The following is a 27,978-nucleotide window of genomic DNA, read 5'->3' as shown; positions in this document are numbered from 1 at the left end:
AATTGATTCATTTTTCAAGCTTCAAGGATTGAGAAAATGTGAGATGAAGTATGAGGTTTATGTTTAACATACCTCTGAAAGAAATATGATTTTGGTGTGTCTATGTTGATGACATATTGCTAACAATGAGTTGTTCAGATGAGATAGTCAAGTTCAAGAAGGCGTCAATGAATGAGTTTGAGATGAATGATCTAGGAAACATGATATACTTTCTATGCATGGAGAATTTTTACTCCGAGAAGGGTATAATTTTGCATCAACTAAAGTATGAACTTGAAATAAATCCCAAGTTAGATTATGATGTTAAGGTTGGTGATGTATATGCTATAATTTGTAAATAGTTGGTTGGCTCATTGAGATATCTTTGTAACACCAGACCTGATATTTTATATGCAGTTGGAATAATGAGTAGGTTTATGAACAAACAAAAGTGGTCACATTACAAGTTGCTATCAAGATACTAAGGTATATTAAGGGAACTCTGAGGTATGGAGTTTTATTCCCTTTTGGTGTTATATCTGATTTAGAGTTGATATACTATTCAAGCTCTGATGGTATGAAGATAGATTTGGCAGAAGAAGTACTTCTAGATATTTCTTCAAGTATCTAGGAAGTCTCATTTCTTGGTGTCCCAAGAAGCAACTTGTGAAGTTGAGTACATTATAGGTGCTTTGTCTACGTGTCAAGTTGTTTGGATTATGAACTTTTTGTAGGATATAAAGATCAAGGTTAGCAATCCTGTGAGGTTGATGATTGACAAAAAATCAGCTATAAGCCTTGCCAAGAATCCAATGTTGCATGGAACGAGCAACCACATTGACACGAAGTTCCATTTTATGCACAATCAAGTTCAGAATGGAGTGCTAGAAGTTGTTCACTTTAACACTCAAAAGTAAGTTGCAGATGTTCTGACTAAATCTATTAAGACTGAACACTTTATCCACTTGAGGGATGAAATTGGTGTTGCTGATTTTAGTCTTGAATATTGATTAAGAGATCGTGTTGAAGTGTAATCTAAATTAACACATTTAGTTTCAACATTTGCATTTCAATTTAATTTGAGTTTCATTTAGTTGTTTCTAGTGGTATAAATACTGAACTTATGTTTCAGTTTGAACAAGAATAATTCACTTTGTAACCGTTTTCGGTTTGAATTCTCTCTTATTCATCTTCATCTTCAACCTTGTGCACCAGCACAGACTTGAGATCGACAGAAACATTGACGCTAAAAGGAGAGGTTAAGTCCACATTCTTGTACATTATCCCTTATTCTCTCGACTGGGGGACAATTATTTTGAGATATCCAAAATAAACCCACATTGCTTGGGAATCGAGGATAAAAGTAGTTTTGAGCTATCCACTCCTCTCACTGTTGTTCTCAAGAATTTGGGCGAAGAGCTCTTTGAGGGAGGCTTGGAGAATTTGATGATAAGGATTATGACTTTTCAAGAGACTTGGTTCTAAGTACCAAGGTTAAATTACTTTCCACGCTAGAATTGTCATCTTTTCTTCTTGCTTGCGGTTTATCAAACTCAAAGTGAAAGGTTTCTTGTTGTTTCTACGGGTTTTTGGCTTGAGGAAGCCATCATGATACTTATAGCAAGAAAAAGAACTTACACAAGAGAAGATGCAAGAAGGAATGAGATGTAAGAAATAGTGAAGAAAGGCATACCTATTTATAGCATGTCATCAGAAGACTTAATCGCATCCTCCTAGAAAGTATTTAATGTATATTGTGTTGATAGAAAATTAGATCAAAATATTTCCAGATTAATTATGCTAATCGATTAGCTAGGGATCTAATCAATTAGTTAGCCAAATTTTTCAAGATTTTATGCAATCTTCATTAATGTTGGGATTTGTTTTGCTTGAGGCATAAGTTTGATCTGAAAATTTGCTCGCCGGGATTTTCTAATTGGTTGTCGTGACGTGCTAACCGATTGGGCTAACGTAATTCATCCTCCTTGGTGCATGTTGGGCCCTGTGCTGAATTTTTCACTTTTCTGCACCACCATTTATCATGATTTCTTTGCTATAAAACACTAAAATACTCATCTTATGGGTTAGAAAAATAATTTATAGAGATGAACAAAACTAAATGCATTATTTTAAGGGTTTAATCAGAGTTTTCCGATTATTTTCACCTTAAAATAATGTATGCATCTTTTATTAAGAACTCTTGATAAATATGTCCCTAAAGAGGGAAACACCAAATATACTATGGTGTGTCATTCTCTATACATTGTTGGATGTGATAGTTGGTATGAACAAAATGAACAAGTCCACGACAGACATGTCCATTTAACTGTTCACTAAGGATCATAAACTTTGAGATATTCTCAAATACTTTTCTTTAATCACGATGGTTGTTGTTTTCCATTATCATTCATCCTCGGATTCGAGACTTCACAAATGTTGTATACTTAAGAAGTATACTATTGATTTGCATAATTTCATCAATAATTGTTCAAATCTCCAAGCACAACTTCATTAATAACTGTTCAAATCTCCAAGTTGCAAAGCATACCTGCAAAACACTAAGGTTTCACCCTTGATTCCCACATCTTCTTGGGCCTAAGTGCATTAGTTCTAGAAAATATAAGGTTGTTACCTTTAGATCTTTTCAATTTATCAAAACAAAAGGTTCTAAATGTCCTATTCTTTTACAATGTGTGCACTTGTACATTGGACGCTTCTTTTCCTTATGATTTATATCTTTCCTAGGTTTTCTGTCTTTTTATATCCTAGACCATTTTTATTTATGGAAAACCTTTGACTTGATAAAATTAGGCCAAGCTTCTCTTTTCCTTGGGTAAAATTTCTTAGGGTTTCACGTAAATCAATTACTTCTTCTATAAAAGAGTCACACTTCTTACATTCTTCTTTAGATTTTTTAAGCTTAGTTATTTCCATCTTGAATGAAACATTGATTTCCTTAAGACCTAAGGTACGTTCTCTCAGTTTATCATTTTCTTCCACTAATTGATCTCTCACTCTAAATAGTTGTGCATAATATGGTTTGATACTTGGAATACTATCTGCCAAGTAGAATGCCTTTAAGCTTACTTTATCTTTTTCATTGGAATATGATTCTTTCATATTTATCCTTGAGGTTAATGTCTATCCTCCTCTTCTCCGTTCGAGTATCAAAGAATCTTCATCTTCTTCTTTGTCATTCTTTGAATAAGAGGGTCCTTTATTTTATGTTAAATCTTCCGAGGAACGTTCAACTACTGGGTATGTATTAGTTCGTTAAACTTCTCTCCAATTTCCTTATTTCTTGATGTTTCATGAAATCCATGAAGACTCCCATATTTTGATTTAAGAGTTGGATTAAACTTCCAATTCTGAATTCTTAGATATTCGTTAGTGATACAATTTCCAACATAATTTCCAATATTTATAAACTTTGAAAGACATCCATGATTGATATATTCACCTTTTTTCCTCGTGTGTTCATCTTCTCTTGTTCGATACTTGGAGAAACTCAATATGTCATTTCGAAAGTATCCCACATTTCCTTGGTTGTATTAAATTGATAAACATAGTAAAATTTACTATCATCTAAAGACATTATTATAAAGTTCTTAGTCTTAAAATCTATCTCAAACTTTCTTTATTCCTCTTAGATCCAAAGGGAATCATGTTTATCTACTACTTCGTCATTTACTTGATGAGTAGGGATGAATGCAGCATTGAATCTTGTTTCCCACAATTCACCATTTATTATTTGAAAATATATCTTGTCAGAAGTCATCTTCCATAATTCACATACAATAAGGGAGCGGGTGAATTGTGTGGTTCAGAAAAGTGATTTTGAAAAACTTTGCGGATAGAAATCATAGTTTAAAAATATTTTGAATATTAAGCAGTGGAAAAAAATTTGCGAAATATAAATTGCAGAAACTAAAGAGTATAAGGAAGAGAAAGAACACCGAGAATTATATAGGTTCGGTCAAAAACAAAAGGACGTATTCCTCTCCCCAATAATTAATTTTGAGAGTATCCAGTAAATGTTGAGAGATTTTAGTAGGAAATAATCACGAACCCCCTAAAACAAGGAAACTGGTTGACTTCCAACCAAACAATAAGATAATGAATATAACAATTGAGTCTTCTCCTTCAAATGGTAAATCGAAGCGATTAGTCCTGTAACGCCCCGAATTTAATTAATTATTTAATTAAATTATTAAAGGAATTAATTATTGGATTTAGAAGAAGTTGAGAATTTATCAGAGTAGTTGGATTTGTCGGTATTATTTTTAAGAGGCGTGTTTGGTTTATTAAGTTAAGTTCAGATTTTAGTCGATAGTCAGAAGATTAATAAGATTGGTTATGTTGAAGAAATAATATTGAGAATAATATTATTTAGTTATGGGACTATTTTATTTAAGTGAATTGGATTGAATTGAATTGTTGTGTGGTGAATAGCAATTTGGTGGTGTGGATTAATTGGCCCGTTAAGGAGTTATGAGAATTAGTATTATTTGATTTATTAGAATATAAACAAATATTAGATTATTGGTTTAAGTAATATTTGGAAAATATCAGGAGAGCAAACATAAGCATACGTAGCCGTCAAGAGAAATAGGGTTTTGGAGAAAGAGGCAAGAGCAAAGAGAAGCAGTTCCGGAATTTGACAGACGAGGAAAAAGTTAGAAGCTGCGGAGAAACTTGGAATTCGACCGGAAAGATTATAGAGAGACCATAAATCCAGGTAAGGGGTGGGGTTCTAACTCTATAACCAGACTCATGATGAATGATATGTGGGATTAAATTCGTAGAAAATTATCTCTGTTTGTTGTGTGTGATTTATGTTGCAAAACGGTTAATTTCTATGCGTTGATGTGTTATTGACGATATTTGATAAATAAATCAAAAATTGAAACGGAATACGTAAAATTAAGTGTGCCGATCAGCACCACTGTGAGGATGAAAAGGTGTTACGATCGTAACACCATGGTGACGGCGTTCACCCACTGTTTCTTTTTATATTTTTTTTTCTTGTTGTTTGCTGTAGCATTGTTTTCTTTGACTTCTAAAGTATTAAGTAGGCATTAGTTTAGTTAATATACTATATGTGTTATATTAGTAAAATAACATTAGGACTATTAGAATTAAAAATAGTTTTATTTATTTATATAAGATAGTGTGTTATAGAATTAGCAGACTGGAAAAAGATCAGTAGAGTTGTACAATTGGTAAACTGACAGTATATTAATTATGAGATCTTGGTTAGAAATATATTATTATAATTGGATCAATTAGTTTGATTGGATTTGATATATATATATATATATATGCAGGTTAGTAGAAACAAAATACTCTCTTAGTGTCAAATTAGTTCTAATTAATTTAATTGATTTGATGAACTTATATATGTAGCAGGATTAAAAGTTGTAGCATGTTTAGTTAATTGACGGCGTGGCTCCTATGACAGTGTAAAATAGCAAGAAGCAGTCTTAGTAAAATAAAATAGCAGGAATTAGTAAATGAATATATAAGGGACTAATATATAGTAATTTTAATAGCCAGAGTTGTAATAATTAATAATTATGTCATTTCATTGTGAAGTATTTGCGAAGTTGTGATTATGTTGTTGCTATTTTATGTCGACTATCGTGAAGTTGTAGGAAGTTTTGTGACGAGAAATACCCCTATCTAATGGTATAGTAACGATATAGGCTTGTGCCTAGTGACGATGATTTTGTTTGTTGTATGTAATTGTTGCATTCATATACATATGCATTTTTTGGCGACGGCCTGGATTGGCAAAGTAGCGACGAAGGCTTATGCCTTGATGCCTCAGTTTAACTGGCAATTGGCGATGGGGGCTGAAGCCCCGGGTACCACATGCATATGCACCGTTGTGTCTCATTTGAAGTGGCATGAGGTGGTTTTGTGAAGTGAAGTGATTCATAATTTTTTGTGACTGTGAACTGATAATTTTGTATGATTTAATTCTAATATATTGTTTATCATGCGTTTGTTTATATTGGTAGATATCTCACCCTTTCTGAATGATGTTTCCCTACCATGGGAAATGGACAGGTACTCAAGTGTAGCTGTGGATGCGAAGTATCTTTATGAAGTTTTAGTTGCTGTTATTCGAGTCGGTTGTCGCTCTGATACGTAGCACTCGGGGGGATAAACGATTGCTTTATTATTTGTTATGTTTGCTGAATTTTAGTGATGTTTTACTTTGGTTGTGACTCAAAGTTATTTGTGAAGATGCTATGATGATTAAACTGAAAATAGAGAAGTTTTGTGAATTCCGCTGCGAGTTAAAAATGTTTAATTTGATAAAATGATTTCGAAGATTAATTAAATTATCATTTTAAATTCCTGTGCTATGTATCTATACGAAGGTAAATAAGTCGTAATTGTTTTTGAATGACGAATATGTGATACCTCAAATGAATTTGTTTGAAATTTATACTCTGATTTTTCGTATAATTTATCGGGTAGATTTGGGGTGTTACATTAGTGGTATCAGAGCAGGTCGGTCCGTCCGACCAGAGTCGTCTAATTGTTGTTTATCCCTTAGTATGCGACTAGTGTGTACAACACTGTCGGTACTTGTTGTTTTCAGATTTCTTGTTGCAGGAGTTGGTTTGAAACTAAGTGGGGGAGAAGCCGCTTCTTGGTTATGTTACGGTTGTTGATGTTTACTTCTTAAAGGATGAGGAGTAGTGTAGCAGTTGTTGATCTGTAAGTCTGGTGCAAATACCTGATGTTTCTGAAAGTAACCGTTAAGGATAATTGTCATAAGATGGAGTTTAGAAAGTTATTATGATCAGTGTTATTGATGGACTAAGAAGTTGCTGTTTGAGTAGCTATGGTGTAAGCTGTTGACGCAGGAACAATGAGTGAGTGACGAATTGTTGTAGATCTTGTTTTGGATTATTAGTAAGTAATTATAAGAGTTGTTGAAGTTGTTGGAAATGCGAAGAATAGGATTTCAAGGATAAGAAGTGTTGATGAAAGCATAAAGGAATTTTGATTAGATATTATTACAAGATGTGTAGTAGTATGTAGCTGCAAAACGTTGGTGTTACCGTGTTCGGATGATTTTGGAAATTGTTGAAGTATGGTACTTTTAGTAAGTACAAGTTTAGAGGAACACTGTTGTAGTTAATAATGATGTTATACTCCATTATGATTGTCGGATATCTATTGGCAAATTAAGGACTTGATCACCCTTAATCTCTTGTTAATATTAGACGGAATTGTATTGAATGTTATGTACGTATCTTGCTATCTTAATGATGTTCAAAGTGATGGATGCTAAAGAAAATCTGAAACTTGGTTGAAGCTTGAGAACCGTATAAATTGATAGGAACTTTGATAAGGACGGTGAATTAAGATGGGTGATCAGAGGGGCGCAGCTGAAGCGGGATGTGACGTTGAGAGTGGTTGTGTTGCATAGATTTTCGAGGACGAAAATATTCTAAGTGGGGGAGAGTTGTAACGCCCCGAATTTAATTAATTATTTAATTAAATTATTAAAGGAATTAATTATTGGATTTAGAAGAAGTTGAGAATTTATCAGAGTAGTTGGATTTGTCGGTATTATTTTTAAGAGGCGTGTTTGGTTTATTAAGTTAAGTTCAGATTTTAGTCGATAGTCAGAAGATTAATAAGATTGGTTATGTTGAAGAAATAATATTGAGAATAATATTATTTAGTTATGGGACTATTTTATTTAAGTGAATTGGATTGAATTGAATTGTTGTGTGGTGAATAGCAATTTGGTGGTGTGGATTAATTGGCCCGTTAAGGAGTTATGAGAATTAGTATTATTTGATTTATTAGAATATAAACAAATATTAGATTATTGGTTTAAGTAATATTTGGAAAATATCAGGAGAGCAAACATAAGCATACGTAGCCGTCAAGAGAAATAGGGTTTTGGAGAAAGAGGCAAGAGCAAAGAGAAGCAGTTCCGGAATTTGACAGACGAGGAAAAAGTTAGAAGCTGCGGAGAAACTTGGAATTCGACCGGAAAGATTATAGAGAGACCATAAATCCAGGTAAGGGGTGGGGTTCTAACTCTATAACCAGACTCATGATGAATGATATGTGGGATTAAATTCGTAGAAAATTATCTCTGTTTGTTGTGTGTGATTTATGTTGCAAAACGGTTAATTTCTATGCGTTGATGTGTTATTGACGATATTTGATAAATAAATCAAAAATTGAAACGGAATACGTAAAATTAAGTGTGCCGATCAGCACCACTGTGAGGATGAAAAGGTGTTACGATCGTAACACCATGGTGACGGCGTTCACCCACTGTTTCTTTTTATATTTTTTTTTCTTGTTGTTTGCTGTAGCATTGTTTTCTTTGACTTCTAAAGTATTAAGTAGGCATTAGTTTAGTTAATATACTATATGTGTTATATTAGTAAAATAACATTAGGACTATTAGAATTAAAAATAGTTTTATTTATTTATATAAGATAGTGTGTTATAGAATTAGCAGACTGGAAAAAGATCAGTAGAGTTGTACAATTGGTAAACTGACAGTATATTAATTATGAGATCTTGGTTAGAAATATATTATTATAATTGGATCAATTAGTTTGATTGGATTTGATATATATATATATATATATGCAGGTTAGTAGAAACAAAATACTCTCTTAGTGTCAAATTAGTTCTAATTAATTTAATTGATTTGATGAACTTATATATGTAGCAGGATTAAAAGTTGTAGCATGTTTAGTTAATTGACGGCGTGGCTCCTATGACAGTGTAAAATAGCAAGAAGCAGTCTTAGTAAAATAAAATAGCAGGAATTAGTAAATGAATATATAAGGGACTAATATATAGTAATTTTAATAGCCAGAGTTGTAATAATTAATAATTATGTCATTTCATTGTGAAGTATTTGCGAAGTTGTGATTATGTTGTTGCTATTTTATGTCGACTATCGTGAAGTTGTAGGAAGTTTTGTGACGAGAAATACCCCTATCTAATGGTATAGTAACGATATAGGCTTGTGCCTAGTGACGATGATTTTGTTTGTTGTATGTAATTGTTGCATTCATATACATATGCATTTTTTGGCGACGGCCTGGATTGGCAAAGTAGCGACGAAGGCTTATGCCTTGATGCCTCAGTTTAACTGGCAATTGGCGATGGGGGCTGAAGCCCCGGGTACCACATGCATATGCACCGTTGTGTCTCATTTGAAGTGGCATGAGGTGGTTTTGTGAAGTGAAGTGATTCATAATTTTTTGTGACTGTGAACTGATAATTTTGTATGATTTAATTCTAATATATTGTTTATCATGCGTTTGTTTATATTGGTAGATATCTCACCCTTTCTGAATGATGTTTCCCTACCATGGGAAATGGACAGGTACTCAAGTGTAGCTGTGGATGCGAAGTATCTTTATGAAGTTTTAGTTGCTGTTATTCGAGTCGGTTGTCGCTCTGATACGTAGCACTCGGGGGGATAAACGATTGCTTTATTATTTGTTATGTTTGCTGAATTTTAGTGATGTTTTACTTTGGTTGTGACTCAAAGTTATTTGTGAAGATGCTATGATGATTAAACTGAAAATAGAGAAGTTTTGTGAATTCCGCTGCGAGTTAAAAATGTTTAATTTGATAAAATGATTTCGAAGATTAATTAAATTATCATTTTAAATTCCTGTGCTATGTATCTATACGAAGGTAAATAAGTCGTAATTGTTTTTGAATGACGAATATGTGATACCTCAAATGAATTTGTTTGAAATTTATACTCTGATTTTTCGTATAATTTATCGGGTAGATTTGGGGTGTTACAAGTCCTATTTCCACAAACAGGTGATCGAATCAGTTAGTCTTTTTTCCATAAGAATCGTGTGTAGTTAGTCTTAAGCTTCTAAATAACCTTAGCAAGCTCTTACCCCGGGCTGAACTCACGAACGTCAAACCTTAGTTTTACACAAGCTAACCAATAACCTAGGAGATTTTAATATCGGGCTAATACCAAACCTTATCCAAACTATTACTTTGAAATAAGCTTTAACCTAATCTTGGTTTTACCATGGGCTTAGCAAGAACCTAAAGAATTTTTACCATGGGTTGATCTTAAACCTAAACTAGGGCTTGATCACACAATCCCCAAACCAAAGATTTTTACGGATTTAGCTTCTAACCCAAAAATAATCCCTAGATAGATAATATTCAACTAAGGTGTATACAAAAGATTCCCTTGGTGAAATTTTCAATTCTACCATCCTAGAGTTACAACTTATCTTCACTCACAAAATAACTTTTTTGCATAAGCACTTCAAATATAATATCAGTGAGAGAAAGTAAAAGAAAAAGTTTAGAGAGAGTGAGAAGTGTCAAAACACGTTTCAGGATAATTTATAATGAGGGAAGGGACCTCTACTTAACAGCTAGAGGTTGGATCAAAAAGGAATTTAAAATTAATGCTTTTTAAGAGCTTCTAATCGATTAGCACCTGATGACAATCGATTAGATATTAAAAATATAGTCGATTTTACGTTTAAAATAGGAAAGAAAATATATCTAGTTGTTGCACATCATTAAGGTGATGTCTTAATTTTGAACTGAGTTAATCAATTAGGTCAATATGCTAATCAATTAGAAAAGTCAAAAGTTTGCCCACAACAATTGTGACAGCTCCCAATTCATCTGGCACAACTTTAAGAAAATTTACAAGATATTTTTTTTGATAAAAATCAGTTCAAAAAGATATTTTAGTGTGTGTGTGTGTGTATGCTTTAACCATGTACTTTTGCGAGAACTCCATTATGCTTTACAAAATAGTCACTCATATTAATTAGGGTAGGGCTTTTTAGTACTTCAAGACTTTGTCAAATACTTCCTTTTATGGACACTTGCTTGAGTTTACTTGAAATGAAGCTTGAGTTATATTTCATTTTGTTGCCATCATCGAATAGTCAAGTCCATCGAACCCTAATACTTAGGTTTGCATCTTTATCTGCTTAACCGCTTATGCTTGACTTTTCTGAAGATATTTGTCATCTTTAATTTGTTGTCATCATCAAAAGTTATAGACCCTATTAAAAGCATATCACCTGCAAAATAAGGTTCCTCATCTATTACATTGCTTAATTACATATTTTTTGTTTCCTTACGGAACAAGATTGAATATACGAATCTACTCATTTATATGTTGTTCATATGAATGAAATAAATGTGTCATTCCATTGTTTGAGTACTTCATGATGGAATAAAACATTTTGTAATTTCGTCCAAATTGGAGGTAAAAAATGACAAAAAGTGATGGAATGCATTTCTTTCTATTACGTGCTATTCCGTCCTTTTTAATCAATCCAAACGATGAAACATAACTTTTTCTATTTCATTCTGCTCCATTCCATCAATTCAAACATAATCTAAGACATTAATTATAAAAGTTACTTCACTTAAAAACTCAATTTTTTACGCATTCATTATTGATTTAAGATTTAATCATTCACAATAAAACTTAGTAAGAGCTCAAGATTCATTTTAATAAACTCATTTTGTAACTTTTATTCACATCCCATACTGACAAAAAAATTGTATTGCTGATAAAAAGTTGACTTATAAGTCGCAAGGATGTTGATTCAACTTTAATTGTCGGATTGGTGATAACTTTTCATATTCTTACTTTAATAAGATTCAAATTCTATAACACCTACACTTTTTATCGAAAATATGTCTAACATCTAATATTGTCGGTGTCTAACACTGATACATATAATTATATTTAATTTATTTATTTTTGTATCGATATCGATGTTTTCATACCAATATCTAATATCTGTATGGGTGCTTCATAGAGTTTTAAGTGACTTCGACTTTTTTATAGTAAAAACATGCACTAAATGAATGGTACTAGTAGCTGTTTATACTATATGTGCAATAATTTTAAGCATACAAATACATATGTAACAAAACTAATAGGTGCAAATTAAAAATTTGGGGTCTACCAAATAGTTCCAAATCCAAAATAAAAGAGAATAAAGGTGAGCATATAATTTACATAGTAGTGAGTGGTTGAGCTATACTAAGTGGTACATACTAGAGTACCCTATACAGAACAAAAGCTTCACTTGAGAGGTAAGATTGTCACCTATCCAAATTTAACACAAATATACACAACCATAAAAACAAGAAAAATAAATAAAAATAATATGAACACTCATTATTAGTATTGTGTTCTACTCTATAATGTATTAAGCATAAGATACTTTCCTTAAGGTTTATGCTTTGCTTAATTATCATTTCAAATGCTACCAATCTAATCCGTGATTAAGTTCCCTAACCCTGTCGGTGGCAGATAATAGAGATTAATTACCCTTACACGTGCTTTAAGTGTTTACACATTATAATTTATATTCATCTCTTTAACAAGCTCTATCTAGCTTTTAATTATTATTATTTTTAATCATATCATATATCTAGATTCATAGTATAATTGCTGTCATGCACCCTCTCTTTACCATAAATTTTTCCCATTATTATCAACATTTATTAAGGGTTTTAAATTTAATTAGCTTCTTTTTTGAGATACCTTTTGATGTAATTATCATAAGGGACCAAAATAAAAAACTATAACTAAACGTTAGGTTAAGATGTAATAGATATGTTAGCCACTCTACTAAGGTTTCAAGTTTCTATTAGTCATAGTTTAGATGTAGCTGAAATATCAGTGGTTGAAGTTCTTAAAATGGTTAGAAAGTAACACTTTCCTTTTCTTTGGTGGGTGATTAGATAGATGCAAATACTATAATTTGTTATAATTTGCATGACAATTACTTTAATCAAATCACAAGCTAGTGTTTTCTAGCAGTTGGAACTTATACCTTTACTTTTTTTAAAAAGTTCAATTAATTAAAAAATAATTATATAATTGATGGTGGAAAATGTGATCCCATATACTTGTAAAACAGAACCTTTTTTTTTTTTTTTGGTAACAACATATAAAGAATGTGTTGCTAAAAGGTGCATGAGTTGCTTGATACAAGTAATAATGGTCCATGTGTTAGGAGGGAAGTTCTCACCAGAAATGCTTTAGAGATACTCAAAAAGAATTACTAAAATTTTCATGTTAGAAAAAGGGAATTTAGTTTGAGAAATAAAATAAATTTTGTATGAAAAGTGTTGTTTGGTATAGAAATTAGAAACCTTCCATTATGGTGTTTTACCTTTGTATTTTGGTGCATTTGGTTTAACTACTAAGTGCTAAAAAAACCTAATTTAAATAATTAATTTTACCTAATTGATGGGTATTTTGGTCATTTTATGTGAAATAACTTCTTCACACAAGTTTTATGTCCTTGGAGTGGGCTACCACTTCAGACATGGCCCCTACCAAGATCTTCCATTTACTTTTTTTCTTCCTTTTTTTGGTATAATTGATCTTTAATTTTATGGTACAGAGTAGTATAAAAATTGAATTTACTTATGTCAGATATGAACAAATATTATTATTGATGTGAAACTGAAAATAGTTAATTCGCTTTCAGACCTCAATTTTGATAAAAATTACTATCAATATGAACTTCCAGTAATTTATGAGCATGTTTTTAAATTTTTATAAGGATATTGAGACTAAAATAAATATGATCAATGAATGCAGTTCAAGTCATTGATGGAGAGATTCTACCGAATAAAAAATGGGTTGGGCTCCTTTAAGGCAGTAAACTACTAGTATGAGTTATGAGTTATTGATATATCAACTTTTAAGAGCTAGTTGGATCAACGACAAAGGCGGCAGGAGCGACGCCAACGGTTCAGGCAGTGGCGGCTACTACCATTCCGGTGGGGGAGGTCATGGATAACAATGGCATCATGTCCCGTCCAACCGACATAAAAACAACTCTTCATCTATGAAGCACAGACACTTCTAAAACTACCCCGACACTGACACGGCGACACCGTTAATAATTTGAAAAAATGAATAAATTAAATGTAATTGCAAGTGTCGGTGCAGGTGTCCGGCATCGATACGGACACGGACACGCCTGATTTCAGAGGTGTCGGTGCTTCATAGCTCTTCATACTCTCAACCTCGCTCAGTCCAAACCTTCGTGGTACATGAACAACGGAGCAATATCTCATATGACTTCCACGCAAGATAACCTCTCATCTTATTTTAATTGGAGCAAACAAAACTGATAATTGTTGGAAATGATCATTCTATTTCAATTCAAGGTTTTGATAGTACTAAATTAAATTTCTCTCATTCTCCATTGGTGTTAAAAAGTGTTTGCATGCCCCAAACCTAATTAAATATTTTGATTGTGTTTCTAAATTTACTACAGATAACTAAGTTACTATAATTGGATCCATTTGATTTTCTATGAAGAATTTTTAAACGGGGTCACACTAAATAGATATGAGCTCACACCACCAGCAATAACAAGTTTATCTTGACGAAATGGGCAGAATGGCTATCTGATAAGTGCCAAAATGTTGTTATTTTGAGTATATAATTGTGGCACTTATCGATTCTATTCATTCCGTTTTTGTAATAAAATCCCCACTTTTGTGTATATATTCACATTATTTAGTTTTCATATGTTTTATATACCGTTTAATAGTTTTTCCTTTGTTTTTATAGGTATTCATGCTTATTGGAGCCTCGAGGAATAAAGTGTCGAAGGCACGGCTCCGATTGCGCGATTTTGGATCAAATAAGCAAGTTTTGTGCAGAGAGCGCCGCTGAGCGGCGTGTAAGCGCGCTTCCCAGGGGAGAACCAAATTTTTCTGGCCGCTAAGCGGCAGCTCTGGCCGCTAAGCGGAGCCCTGTTTACTGTTCTTGATATTTTTGTAATACGTGTAGTCCGCTAAGCGAGATTTGGCCGCTAAGCGGCCGTAGCAGAAATTATGTTTATATTCTTTCATTTGAACCATTTTAGGGTTATGGTTTTGGGAAAGTTTTAGTTCCAACTCCATCATTTTCCTTCTTAGAGTAGGATTAGCTTAGAAAACAACACCGGGTCATGCACTTGGAAGATCGGAGGTGGATTTCTCATCAACCGGAGCTGACAACCCGCGAGATGTTTGGTTTATCTTCTCTATTCTCTGTGTATTTCTTTTGTGTTGGGTTTGTTTGTATAGTTACTCGAATCTTATGTATATTTACCGATTATAATGTTATGTTTAACTTGCTTTACAAATCTGTGTTGATATTATCCTGGATTTTTGCTCTATGCTGGGGATTTAGGGTGCTTTAGAGATAAACTTCTTAAATCCTTATCTAGGATGATAATCTGTTGGTTCTGAACTCTAGAGATAGATTTAGAGCTAGCATTCACCGTTTGTATCTGTACGTAATGCTTTCGTGTTTGAGCGGCGCGCGAGAGATCGCCGACGCGAGAATACGGATGTTCTCGCGACTTCGCGTTAGAGATAACCTTAGTTGTGAGATGATCTCGTTTGTGCTCCAGAGATGGACGCTTATGTGAGAGATACGTGATGACATAGATGAGTATCGTAGGTTGAGTATAACGGGTTGGTAAGTGTATGTTTGTGAAGAGTGAATATATTTACATTCCTGATAAGTTATTTCTCTTCTAAGAATGTGTTTATTCTTTTCCTGTCTATATTTTTGTTTACTTTTTGCTCATTCAAACCCAAGCTCGAAACCATAGAAACTATTGAATGGCATCTCTCCATCTCTGTGGACGATAATTCCCGGATCAATATTTCCAAATCTTTCTTTTGTTGCTTGCCCTATACTGCATTCAACACTATCCCCATGCCAAAAATATTCACTATTTTCACTATCTTATCAATGGCTTCTCTTGCATTGCCTGGCATGACCTCTTGCCAATTGATTTTGCGTAGCTTTTGCAGCTTTGTCGTCTTTCCTTTGGCATGACAGTTTAGGTAACTCGGGAGCATCCGTTTTAGACATCCTCGTTAAAAATAAATTGATTGAATGTTCTAGAACTAAACCTATCAATTCATATTGTTCACTCTTGTCCTCTTGGTAGACATGTAAAATTGTCATGTATTGATTCTCATGACGGTACTTATATGTCATTTGATATTTTACATAGTGATGATGTATGAACGTCTTCCTTAGACCGCAAGTATTAAGTGCTTTTTTATATGACTATTCAAATTATTTGTGTACTTTTCCAATCTCAAACAAATAAGTTTATTCCTCTTTTCAAAAATTAAAAGCATGTATCAATACTTAATTTTAAGAAAAAGTTAAAAACATTCGATGTGACATTAATAGAGAATTTGTCAATGGTTAAATTCAAAAATATTGTGAAGCAAACAAAATTTTATTTCGCCTCCCTTGTCCTTACACGTCCTCTAAAATAGTATCACAAGAAGAAAAAACTATTCCATTAATAATATCATCAGGACCGGCCCTAGGCCAGAGCAAGCAGACCCATAGCCTAAGGCCTCACAAAAAATAGGGCTTCAAAATTGTTTATGGGCTTTGAGAATTTAACGGTAATATATTAATTGTAATATATTGCAAAGTTATTAACTTGCTATAGCAGATGGCAGTATCATTTAAGGTAACGAATTACTACTAATAAGTAGTGGGTTCGATACCAGTTCTACCATGATCAATCAGGTTAATCAAATTATTTGCTCGTATGTGCTTTTATATTTATAAATAATCTTTAACATTTAATTTAAAAATAGAATTCAAAAAATGAAAATAAAAATTGAAGAGTAGTTGCTCAGTTTTTTATCAAGGGTCCATTTTTTTTATTTGCTCGGGCCTCTAAAAAGTCAGGACAGGCCCTGAATATCATATGCACCTTATCAATTCATGTTTCACTACCATCGTTTTGTTGGCACCATACTTTACATATGACAACATATTTCTTAAATAATTTACCAAACAAATTTAGAATTTTTCAATCACATATTCAAATATTATATCAGAAAAATCTATCATACTTTTACCTATGAGTCTTTGGTTATCCTTTATACTCCCCCTCCCCCCAAATTACGATACATAAGCGCCAACATCACTCCACGTCTAGTGTCTTGTTATATTTTTCATCATGTCGTCGTGATTACAAATGTTATATTTATCATCCAATAGAACCATTATTTATCTCCATGTAATCTTTGATGAAATCTAATTTCCCTTCTCCAAACTACATACTCCAAATTCACAATATAAAATTGTTTAGATAATAGTTTCTCACCTTACTAGATGACTTCGACTCACAAAATTACCTACCACCACAAACATGATCTCATAGGCCTCTCTCTCTCTCTCCATTATAAAAAGTGAATCTCTCACCATCTAAATCAACGTAGAACCATTTTTTACATGTCACTTAAAGAAATAATAAAAGGAGCTCTTGATAACGTGTTTTTTATTATGACAGCAAAAAATGAGCTTTTGATGATGCAACATGTATGATAACTTGCATAACAATTTTTAAAACCTATGAGAATTCAGGTATGAAAAGCAATTAAAGATGCAAGCAGAAAAATCGGGGTTTGGTGATCACTATAAACATCCTCAAATGATGGCACCTAACTTAAATAAATCTCAAGCCTCATTTGCAAAAATATTTAAGCAAGTGTCTATATGATTGGTTTACTTGACAAGTCTTGAAGTTTTAAAGTGTGAAAGAGAGGAAATCTGAAAGTTCGCCCTGTCGCGTTTGAGTGAACATTGTTCTATAAAAAAAATAAGGGTTTGTTTGTAAAGGTATATGACTTAATCACACAGTCACTTGAATAAGTTATTAATGCTTTATTTCTTAAGAAAATATCCCTAAAATATTTTTGGCGTCGTACCAGTTGAATCGGAAACTGTCATAATAGTTTTAGGATGCGTTTGATTTGTAAAAGAGTAAGTATTGGACAGAACTGTACAGTACAACCTTTAAAAGTACAGGACAATTATTTGTCTTGTACGATGTTTGATGAACAATGGACAGGACAAATAAAATTTACTACAATACCCTTTATATATATATATATATAATGTAAATATATATATATATATATATATATATATATATATAATGTTATATAATTATATATATATATATATATATATAATTATATAACATTATATATATATATATATATATATATATATATATATATATATATATATATATATATATTAATAGAAAATAAAAGAATATTGATATCATTTAATAAATTGTACTAGGGATAAAAGAGTATTTTCACATTGTAATTATTGTTAGAGGAGAATGTTAGAGAGAATATATATTTTTAGTGTAAAATAAAATGGTATTTTTGTATTTAAATAACTTGTCCTAATAGAAGATAAAAAGGGCATTTTTGTCTTTTAAATAACTTATACTAAGGACAAAAGAGTATTTTCATATTATAAATATTAATAGAGGATAATGAGAGAGAATATTTATTTTTTAGTAGAAAATAAAAGGATAGTGTTGTATTTTAAATTATTTGTACCAGGGACAAAAAGTTGTCCCATGGTTTAGTGAGGGACAAAAATTTGCGTTTTTGTTCAGTCCCTAATTCTGATTTTTGTCCTGTTCCATAAATAAGTTTTAAATCAAGCGCAGGACAACTAGAGTTGTACTGTCCAGTTCCTTGTTTTTTAGCAAATCAAACGCAACCTTAGACAAAATATTGTATTGTCCAATAGAATAGCACTCATACCCAAATGACTGAGTTAGAACAAAATTTGTCCTAAAACGTCTATGACAACGTCTTAATAAAGGGAAACGACTTTGTATCTTTTTTTTCCTTTTTAAACATTAATAATTTATTTTTTGGGCTCTCAATCGATTGGGACAAGATGTCAATGAATTAACTCATTAATTTTGGCTTACGGGTCTTTCCTTTTTTTGTGTCAATCTCTAACCTATAAATAAAGGCCTCTCCCTTCATACTTTCATATCTAGAAATGTGAGATTTATATCTCAATCCTCACACTCTCTCTAAAATATTTTCAACTTTCGCTCACATAAATTTAGCTGTAGCACTTCGAGAAAGTCTTTTTGTTAAGTGAGAAATTTTGTATTATGTAAAGACATTGTTGTAAATTTATTAAGGAGTGTTTTATCTTAGTTAAATAATTTATCCTTAAGGGAGTGTTTTTTTGGGTTAAAAGCTTTGGAATCTCAACTCGAGATCAGCTCGGTTCGATTCGAGATCAGCCCAGTTCAAAATCTCAATTCAATTCGAGATCATCCTAGTTTAAAATCTCAATTCAGGTTGTGAGTTAATTCCATTTAAAAAGCTCACATTGGTTTGAGATAATCTTGGTTTAAAATCTCATCTTGGATCATGATTATCCTAATTAAAACCCTAGTTTGGTTCATGAGTTTAGCTCGATTAAAAGTTCACCTTGGTTCAAGATAAGTCCGTAGAAAATCTTGTTTTACCTTGAGGAATAACAACTTTAAGTTTGAGTTTGCAAGGAAGACTAATTGACTTTCTCCACAAGTTCATGATTGGAAGGAATAACAAGTTCAAGTTTGCAAGGAAGACTAATAACAATTTATCATCGTTGTTCGTTGTTTGGCTAGAAGTTAGCCTAAAACTTCATTTTTCAATATATAAGAGGGTTCGAGAGTTTAACATACTAAAAAATCTTAAATATTACTGGATACTCTTGAGGTTAAATCTTGGGGACAAAATTTAATCTTTTTGACCAACATGTATAAATTTTTAGTTTTATTTCTCTTACCTTTAACTCTTTACTTTCTGCATATTTAAATTTCGCTGATATTAATTTTAAAAAAATTAAAAATAGTTTTAAACTTTGGGAAAATTAATGAAATATTTTCAAACTAAAATTATGTTTCTCAGGGGACGGATGTCGAATGCGATGTCCTGGACAACTAGTACAACTTGTTAAACTAGAATTCACACAATTATACCAGTTTAACTTATGCAATATGATGGAGTAGAAAAGTATTAAAGAACACAATAATTGGTAACCCAGATCGATATAACAACACCTACGTCTGAAGGATTGACTTCCAACCCAAGAAAGAAAATTCACTATTAGTAGTTTAGTACACTTGGTCTTTTAATAACAACAAGCTCATGTTATTTAATGTATCTTCCTAACACTACCTAACAAACTTCTATTTAAGACTCTTATTAAATATCAGAACTCCTATTAGTTTCTCTCAATCACTAAACCCTAGTGATCAACCTCAATCAATGTGAATGAACATTAAACTACAACTCAACTAGGCAACAAACACAATATGCCAAGTTAATGAAACATAGTGTGGTAGCATAAAACACTTATAAGGACTGAAATAAACCCTAAAACCCCAAAGATCGTCAATGTATTGCTTTCTTTCTAATGTATTTTTGAGCTCCTTATATAACAAAGTATTTTGGGCCTTTTCTCCTAAGATATTTGATTTGATTTCGTGTAAAATAATTTCATAATTAGTTGGATATGATTTGTTCCATAAATCTCTCCAACAAAATAATATGATTTGTTACAATTCAAATTAAAATTTAAATATCTATTTAAATATGATTTGATCTCCACAACTGTCAAACAAATTACCTAATCATATTGCTCAATAAAATAAATAAAATCTGATCAAGTCTTCATTAGAAAATCTTTACAAAATGCGGCACTTTGGCCTGTTGAGTAAGACCCAGATATCATACCCACAAGCTGGGACATCGTGTCCAACATGTGTCCCTTTTATACCTGAAACACAACTTGACCAAGCTAGAGAAATCCTAAACACTTAAATACTTCTTCATGTTGTTGTTTTGCATAATGAAGCCAATCAAAAAAAGGAGCAATAATCTCCCCCCTTTGAAAATATTTGGCAAAACAACTCTTCAAGATAAATAGCACTCATTCAATCAGAATAAGTAACATACAACAAAAGACTACCAGATCATACAATTCATTAGCAGAAGCATTCGTCATAGTTGTAGCATAACAGCAGAAAGTCAGTAGCATCGGAACAGATGCCACACAATAACAATGCTCCAACACCAATTAGTCATTAAATTGATAAGTCATCATGCAATCATTCACAATCTTAGTCATGCATTGAACTCATTAAGCACATAGTTAGTAGCATACAATCCTACCAAAAAACAGTTATCAGCATGCAATCACTCACACTCTTAGTCATGCATAACAAAAACATTTGGTAGTTAGTATCAAAATATGCATAATACTACTAACACAAAAGGATAACACACGCATAAGAGACTAGATTTCATGCCTGATACTCCAACATATGAGCACATCATTAGCACTTACCCAGGTATTCAATACTAAATGATTTCCTGTTATTTGTTAGTTATACATAGTTACTAATCAGGATCACACACCACTACCACTACTCCCTTTTTTTTTCATAATTTGGTAAAGGGTTAGCACTCCAAACAATGAGATGTAGAGGTTAGTATGTTAGTACATACACACCAGAAAATGAGTAGACAAACTAAAACATAATCAAATTATGCACCAGCATATATTAGTTATTTAAAACAGTCTTAAGAGGCTATGAAGCTCTTACCAATTAAAAAAAACTTGCCTAGAATACAAGGGCCTCTAAACTGAACTTAAAAAAAATAAACCTTCAAACTTCTGGATCAGAAGTTCCCTTCACCATTTAAGCCTTCGGTCTTCATGCCTAACTGAATCCATGAATATTGGTAGGATTGTATGCTATTAACTATGTGCTGATTGAGAGCCATGCATGACTAAGATTGTGAAAGATTACATGCATGTCTGATTGATTTTGGAGCATTGCTATATTATGGAGGAATTTGACACACAATAGCAATGCTCAAAAACCAATCAGTCATGCATGTAATCATTCATAATCTTAGTCATGCATGGCACTCAGTCAGCACATAGTTATTAGCATACAATCCTACCAACTAAAAATTATTAGTAAGCAGTCATTCACATAATTAGTCATGCATAACACAAATAGTTATTAGTTAGTATCAGGATATGCGTAAAACTACTAACAAAAAGAACGCGCCAAAAGGGTCAAAGGTCTTGCCTGATGCTCTAGTATGTGAGCACATACAAGGACTTGAATAATATCTTCAATGGCGTGGACAAGAACATGTTCAGGTTGATCAACATATGTTCAGAAGCTAAAGAATCATAGGAGACTCTGAAAACTTCTCATGAAGGCACATTCAAAGTTTGTATGTCAAGGTTGCTTCTTCTTGATACAAAATTTGAGAATCTAATAATGAATGAAGATGAGTCTATCTTTGTTTTCCACGTAAAATTGTGTGATATTTCCATCACCTCTTTTTCCTCAGGTAAAAAGATTTCTGAGGAAAATCTTGCTGAAAAAAATCTCAAATCATTGCCATAGACACTTGATATGAAAGTGACTGCTATTGAAGAAGCTCGGGACTTGAGAAATATTAAGGTTGATGAATTCATAGGTTCCTTAGAAACCTTTGAGATGGCCATCAATGACAGGACTGGAAAAAAGAACATAAGATAGCCTTTGTTTCTAACACTGAAAGAGATGGAAGTCAAGATGATAAAGAAAAAAGATTGTTAGATTGTTATAGCTCTTGGGAAAAATTTCAACCAATTCTTGAAGAACCTAGATAGAAAGTGAAGGTCAAATGTCTAGGATAAGAGGTCTGACATCAGTCCCCGGGATAAAGGCAAGAGTGAAGAAAACCCAATAGTATCAAGGGTACACAGCTCCTTGAATGCGAAGGCTATGGACACATTAAAATAGAATGCCCTACCTTTCTAAAGAAAAAAAAAGGATTATCCATCACCTGATCTATTTATGATGATGAAAGTGAGGGAGATAATATAAATAATGTGATGGCTTACTCTGGAAAATATGAGAAATAAAGTGAGTCCAATGATGTAGACATGATGAATAAGGAGCTAGTAGTCTCCACTAATATTTCTTCTTCATTCAAAGAATTTGTTTCAAATAAATGTTCATCATTGGTATTAACCTCATTCTTTGCTTGAATAACCACAACAAATTCAACTCCCTTTATGTCATTATCGGGAGTAAGATTTTTTGTCTTATTCAAAGTTACAGAGTCATCGGTCACTATATCGTTCACTATTTATTTACAGATTCATCATTCTCTATCTTTCATATTATTATTAACTAGTATAGCCTATTTAGCCGAATTCAATTTTACGTAAAAAAAAAATATAATTGCACTCATTAAGATGAAAATTAAAAAATTAATTGGCAAGAGTCTTTTTGAGACATCTAGTTATACTTAGTTAAGATGAAACTTGAAAATTTATTATATTAAGTTAAGAAGAACCACACAAAGAAAAGTTGATATCAATTTTTTATCCAAAAGTCTTAAAACTTTAGCGCTCTTTCAAAGTGATTATGAGTTTTTGGTTTTGAAAGTTAATTTCAAAAGCAAAACATGTTCAATAAATATAGAGTTGATTTATTTTTTATATATTTCAAAAAAAAAATTTATTAAAACTAACGAAAAATATATTTTTAAAATTTTATTTTATAGCTAAGAAAGAATCAGAATTGACTACCATTCTAACCATCGTTGATAACCATTTCATCCACATCTAATCACCAGCCAGACCACCAACGACTACTTTAACTACCATTGATCATGACCACCAACCACCACTTTGACTATTGTCATTGTGATCCACAATCACCACTTTGACATACATTAGTTGATAATAATCTATTTTAATCATTATTTTAAAAATATGGACTTAGATAAATTTTTTGAACCTAAAAAGCGATGATGTATAATAAAAATTGGTCCCATCAAGGGCAAACTAGGTGCAGAAAGAATGGGGTAAACACTCGAAGTAGTCTTAATCATCAACATAGGTTTAGCCGCCCAAAAAGATATAGGCCGCCCGACTAGATTCATCTCACCCATTGGTGATCTTTGCCTGTTCCACTTATCGTGTGTGGTCAGGCCCATTAGGGAACCACTCCCTAACTTTTTAGCTCTGACCCAAGAGATTTTCTATAAATAGCTTAGTATCATAATTGTAGAGAGATTCAAAAATTTCAGAGAGAAATACACATAATATCTCACAACCATTACGTGAGCAGATTCTCTTTCTCTCATAGCACTTTAGCGAATACAAAATTACTTTACTAATTTAATTATATAAATTGCTTAAATTAAGATATGTTTATCATGATATTTAATTTCATATTTAAGTTTGCAAGTGATTTTGATTTTTGAAGCTTTCATAACAATAGTTTTTGTTTTTTGAGAATTTAAAACTCAAAATAAATTTTAATTTTAATTTTTAAATTTTCAAAACAGAAAACCATCTCAAACCTAACCTTAGGTATATGAATCCTATTATTTATTACTCAATAGTCCCCTTTCCATTTAATATTGGATCTATAACTCACAGTTCCCACACCAAACCTTGTAATAAAGACAATCATGTAGAGATATATTGACCATGTATTTCCCATTTAACTATTTGGTTGTCAATGATTCACCTGAATTTTCATTGTCTTTATGAAGATGTGAAATGCATAATCAACATGAACTAAAAGGTGCAAACAACTAGCAACATATTCAATTGGAATTGGAATCAAATTTCTTATCAATAAACATAAAGTATTTATTCCTTTACATATGAACTTTCACTCTCAATGAAACATAAGAATGATCTTAATTGTCTCATACAATATATATAACCTCAAAGCAATGCCATTTTTATTTCATCATAACACACAATCTAGCAACTCTGCCACTGCTTCAATGGTTTCCCAATTGAGTATACAATAAACCCAATCTCCCTCAACTTATCAACATCCAAAACATTTCTACCATCAAAAACAAATGCTGGTTTCTCCATACTATCAAACACTCTTTGATAATCAATTTCCTTGAACTCATCCCATTCTGTCAGAACACATATCCCATGAGCATTTTTAGTCGCCTCATAAACATCCTCAAACACACTAACCTGCCTCGTATAATCGAACCTCATTGGCTCCGCCATGACTGAATTGTCCCATGGAATTTCATTCATAGACAAATCCCTTCGAATCTGTTCTTCGCTAACACGTGGATCGTAAATGCTCAAACAAGCGTTATCCGCCAAAAGACCTTTGCAAACATCGATCGCGGGAGTTTTTCTAGTATCACTAGTATCTTTCTTAAAGGAAAATCCTAGAACAGCAACCTTCTTACCTGAAACTGTATTAAACATGGATGTTATAACTTTTTTCACAAACCTACTCTTCTGATAGTCGTTCACCTTAATCACCTCTTTCCAATAATTAGCGACTTCGAGAAGTCCATTACACTCGCATATATAAACCAAATTAAGTATATCTTTTTGAAAACAGGAACCACCAAACCCAACACTAGCATTTAAGTATCTAGAACCAAGTTTAGTGTTTTTACTTAAAACGCAAGAAACCTGTGAAATATCTGCACCAGTAGACTCGCATAAAGCCGACATAGCATTAATCGACGAAATCCTTTGAGCCAAAAAAGCGTTATCAGCTAACTTAGAGAGTTCAGCAGACCAAACATTTGTAGTTATAATTCTCTCTTCAGGCACCCAGTTAGCATATATAGCTTTCAGTTTCTGAATTGCTTCTAGACCTTCAAGATTATCTTTTCCTCCGATTAGAACCCGATCAGGATTTAGTAGATCCTGAATAGAAGTTCCTTCGGAAAGAAACTCAGGATTCGACAAAATTTGATACTCGACCTTGCCATTGCTATTGTGGACTAGAATTTTCTCAATCACTTCAGCTGTTCTAACGGGAACAGTCGATTTCTCAACGACAATCTTGTTTGATCTTGAAACATCGGCGATCATCCTCGCCGCACTTTCCCAATAAGTTAAATCTGCAGCTTTGCCAGCTCCACGGCCTCCTGTTTTTGTTGGCGTGTTAACATTAACAAAGATTATATCAGCTTCGTAAACATGTTTCTCTACTTCGGTGCTGAAGAGGAGATTCTTTCCTCTGCATTGTTGTATAATCTGTTCTAAGCCGGGCTCGTAGATTGGGAGTTTGTCGCTGTTCCAAGCTGCTATCCTAGGGTGAGAGATGTCGACAACAGCTACTTCAATCGAAGGACATTTGAGGGCTATAACCGCCATCGTTGGACCCCCTACATATCCAGCTCCGATTCCACAGATCTTCACCATTTTTTCTTTAGTTACAACTTACAACCTGCAAAACATGTGTTAAAATGTTTAGGTGGGATGAATTTCAGAAATTCATCTGAACGTACGCACGGGTTTTTTTACTAGTTATATTTATAAAAAGGTACGGAGGAAATCTCTGTAAGGAGATCCTCACATCAAATGCGGGGTTTGGGATCAGATCATTGTTAGATCCGAAGAGAATTTTACCAACTGAACCCATGTTATATTCTACCACTACCTGGAAAACCCAGGTTAAATTTCAAGTATACCCTATACTTACATGTCGCAAGCAATGTGTCATATACATATTAATTTGAAAATAAAACTAATGAATTGAGGAATACCCTATAATGATGAAGGATGAAAAAAATAAAATAGAATTTAGATCAATAATTAAACAATAAACTATGATGATATACGTAGGCAAAGTTAGAGAGAATAAGAGAATAAAACAAGAAGTACCTTATATTAAAATTGTACTACGTTGATGTGCAAAGGAAAGGGATACAAGAAATAAAAAGGGGTAGGGTTGTATAAAGATAGGGTTTCTAATTTATTAAGGATACAGCTTGTGTGAGATGGAAAAGCTATTAATTGCATAGATAGATAAGATCATATAACAAAAGAGGTTAAGCCAACTCAATTGATATTATTCACCTCTGTTTTATACTAGTACTCTCAACTTTTATTTTTTCTTCCCCAAATTTAATGCCCCTATCATATATTTCCAACATTGTTATTCCATTCATTGATTCTAAACAGTAAATGCAGGAGAAAAAGGAACCCAGATTTTGTTCCATTTTATTTTATTTTTACAATTTATAATTACGCCAAATTGTGTTTTAGAAATAGAAATTTATTATTGAATATTAGAATATTTTGATTTAAATAAAAAATAAAGGTACAACTTTCAAAACAAATATTTTATTTTTAGTTTATTAACTTATGTCAATATGATCTAATAATACATATGATGGCAATTTGACCCATCCCTAGTGGGTACCCATAAAAATACCCACATCGGGTAGGGTAAAAACCCGCAAAAATGGGTATAGGCACGGGCACGGGTAATTACCCATTAAAATATGTGGATATGGGTACGGGCACGGGTACCTTACTACCCACCCCGCCTCATACCCACACTACATATTTCTATAATACCATTTATATTATTATATAAAAAATGCATGTTCCTAAATTTTAAAAAAAAATATATCACTATTAAATCATTACACATTTTAATAAAAGTGTTTATTTGTTTCTTAACTCAACAATAACATGCATAATTTTTTTAATATTGTTAAAAAGACTTAAATTATATGATATTTTGTAATTAAATGATTTACTTTTACTATAAATGCGGGTAAACGGGTTCGGGTATGGACATTGAGGTACCCACAGAGTATGGGTACGAGTATGAATATTGATACCCACGCGGGTTTGAGCTCGGGTACGGGGATTTTTTTAAACTGCGGATATGGGGACAGGTACTATAGTACCCTGCCCATTGTCATCTCTATATTAATCTTAGGTTGAGAGGATCAACAAAACTCAACTCTCTATTTGGAATTATGTAAAAAAACAAAATTATATTTATGAACGAAATATTTTTTTGTACGAGATTATATTAAAAAAAAAAGGAAAAGATGAAGAAAAAAAGATTACACCAAGACCTTCTCCAAATAATCGTCAAAAATCAATTTAAGAAGAATTAGAAAATCTATAAGAAGATATTCAAAGTTTGTTTTGTACAAAATGTTTCATAATGTCCATAAACTCAATCGATATTAGTCAAAAAGTCAGAAGAAGAGTTTCCTTCCCTATAAATATGGGAAACGAAAATGCTTCTAGACGTAAAAAAAAAAAAAAAA

The 27,978-nt window shown here is 32.4% G+C and overlaps 2 protein-coding genes across 2 annotated transcripts; one reads left to right on the top strand and one right to left on the bottom strand.

Moving 5' to 3' along the window:
* Positions 1-125: 125 nt before the first annotated feature.
* On the top strand, positions 126-896 carry LOC131618199 (uncharacterized). Its single transcript, XM_058889495.1, has 3 exons — positions 126-308; positions 413-580; positions 714-896. Exons 1-3 carry the CDS (start codon positions 126-128, stop codon positions 894-896), a joined length of 534 nt encoding a protein of 177 aa, XP_058745478.1.
* A 23,625-nt stretch (positions 897-24,521) lies between these two features.
* On the bottom strand, positions 24,522-26,825 carry LOC131634950 (UDP-glucose 6-dehydrogenase 1-like). The gene is made up of 2 exons (XM_058905579.1): positions 26,570-26,825; positions 24,522-26,132 (listed from the first exon to the last, which is right to left on the bottom strand). Exon 2 carries the CDS (start codon positions 26,105-26,107, stop codon positions 24,677-24,679), a length of 1,431 nt encoding a protein of 476 aa, XP_058761562.1. The 5' UTR covers positions 26,108-26,132; positions 26,570-26,825; the 3' UTR covers positions 24,522-24,676.
* Positions 26,826-27,978: the final 1,153 nt, after the last annotated feature.

This window comes from Vicia villosa, linkage group LG1, assembly GCF_029867415.1.
Source record: "Vicia villosa cultivar HV-30 ecotype Madison, WI linkage group LG1, Vvil1.0, whole genome shotgun sequence".
NCBI classification, from domain to species: Eukaryota; Viridiplantae; Streptophyta; class Magnoliopsida; order Fabales; family Fabaceae; genus Vicia; species Vicia villosa.
This window is presented reverse-complemented; position numbering and strand designations above follow the sequence as displayed.

What these genes read in the sequence shown, in the direction of transcription:
- LOC131634950 (XM_058905579.1), bottom strand. Translation starts at nt 26,107, where the DNA reads ATGGTGAAGATCTGTGGAATCGGAGCTGGATATGTAGGGGGTCCAACG.
- LOC131618199 (XM_058889495.1), top strand. Translation starts at nt 126, where the DNA reads ATGAGTTGTTCAGATGAGATAGTCAAGTTCAAGAAGGCGTCAATGAAT. An exon ending in AGTTAGATTATGATGTTAAG is followed by an intron (nt 309 to 412) that starts GTTGGTGATGTA and finishes AATAATGAGTAG; the next exon opens with GTTTATGAACAAACAAAAGT. An exon ending in AGATAGATTTGGCAGAAGAA is followed by an intron (nt 581 to 713) that starts GTACTTCTAGAT and finishes AACTTTTTGTAG; the next exon opens with GATATAAAGATCAAGGTTAG.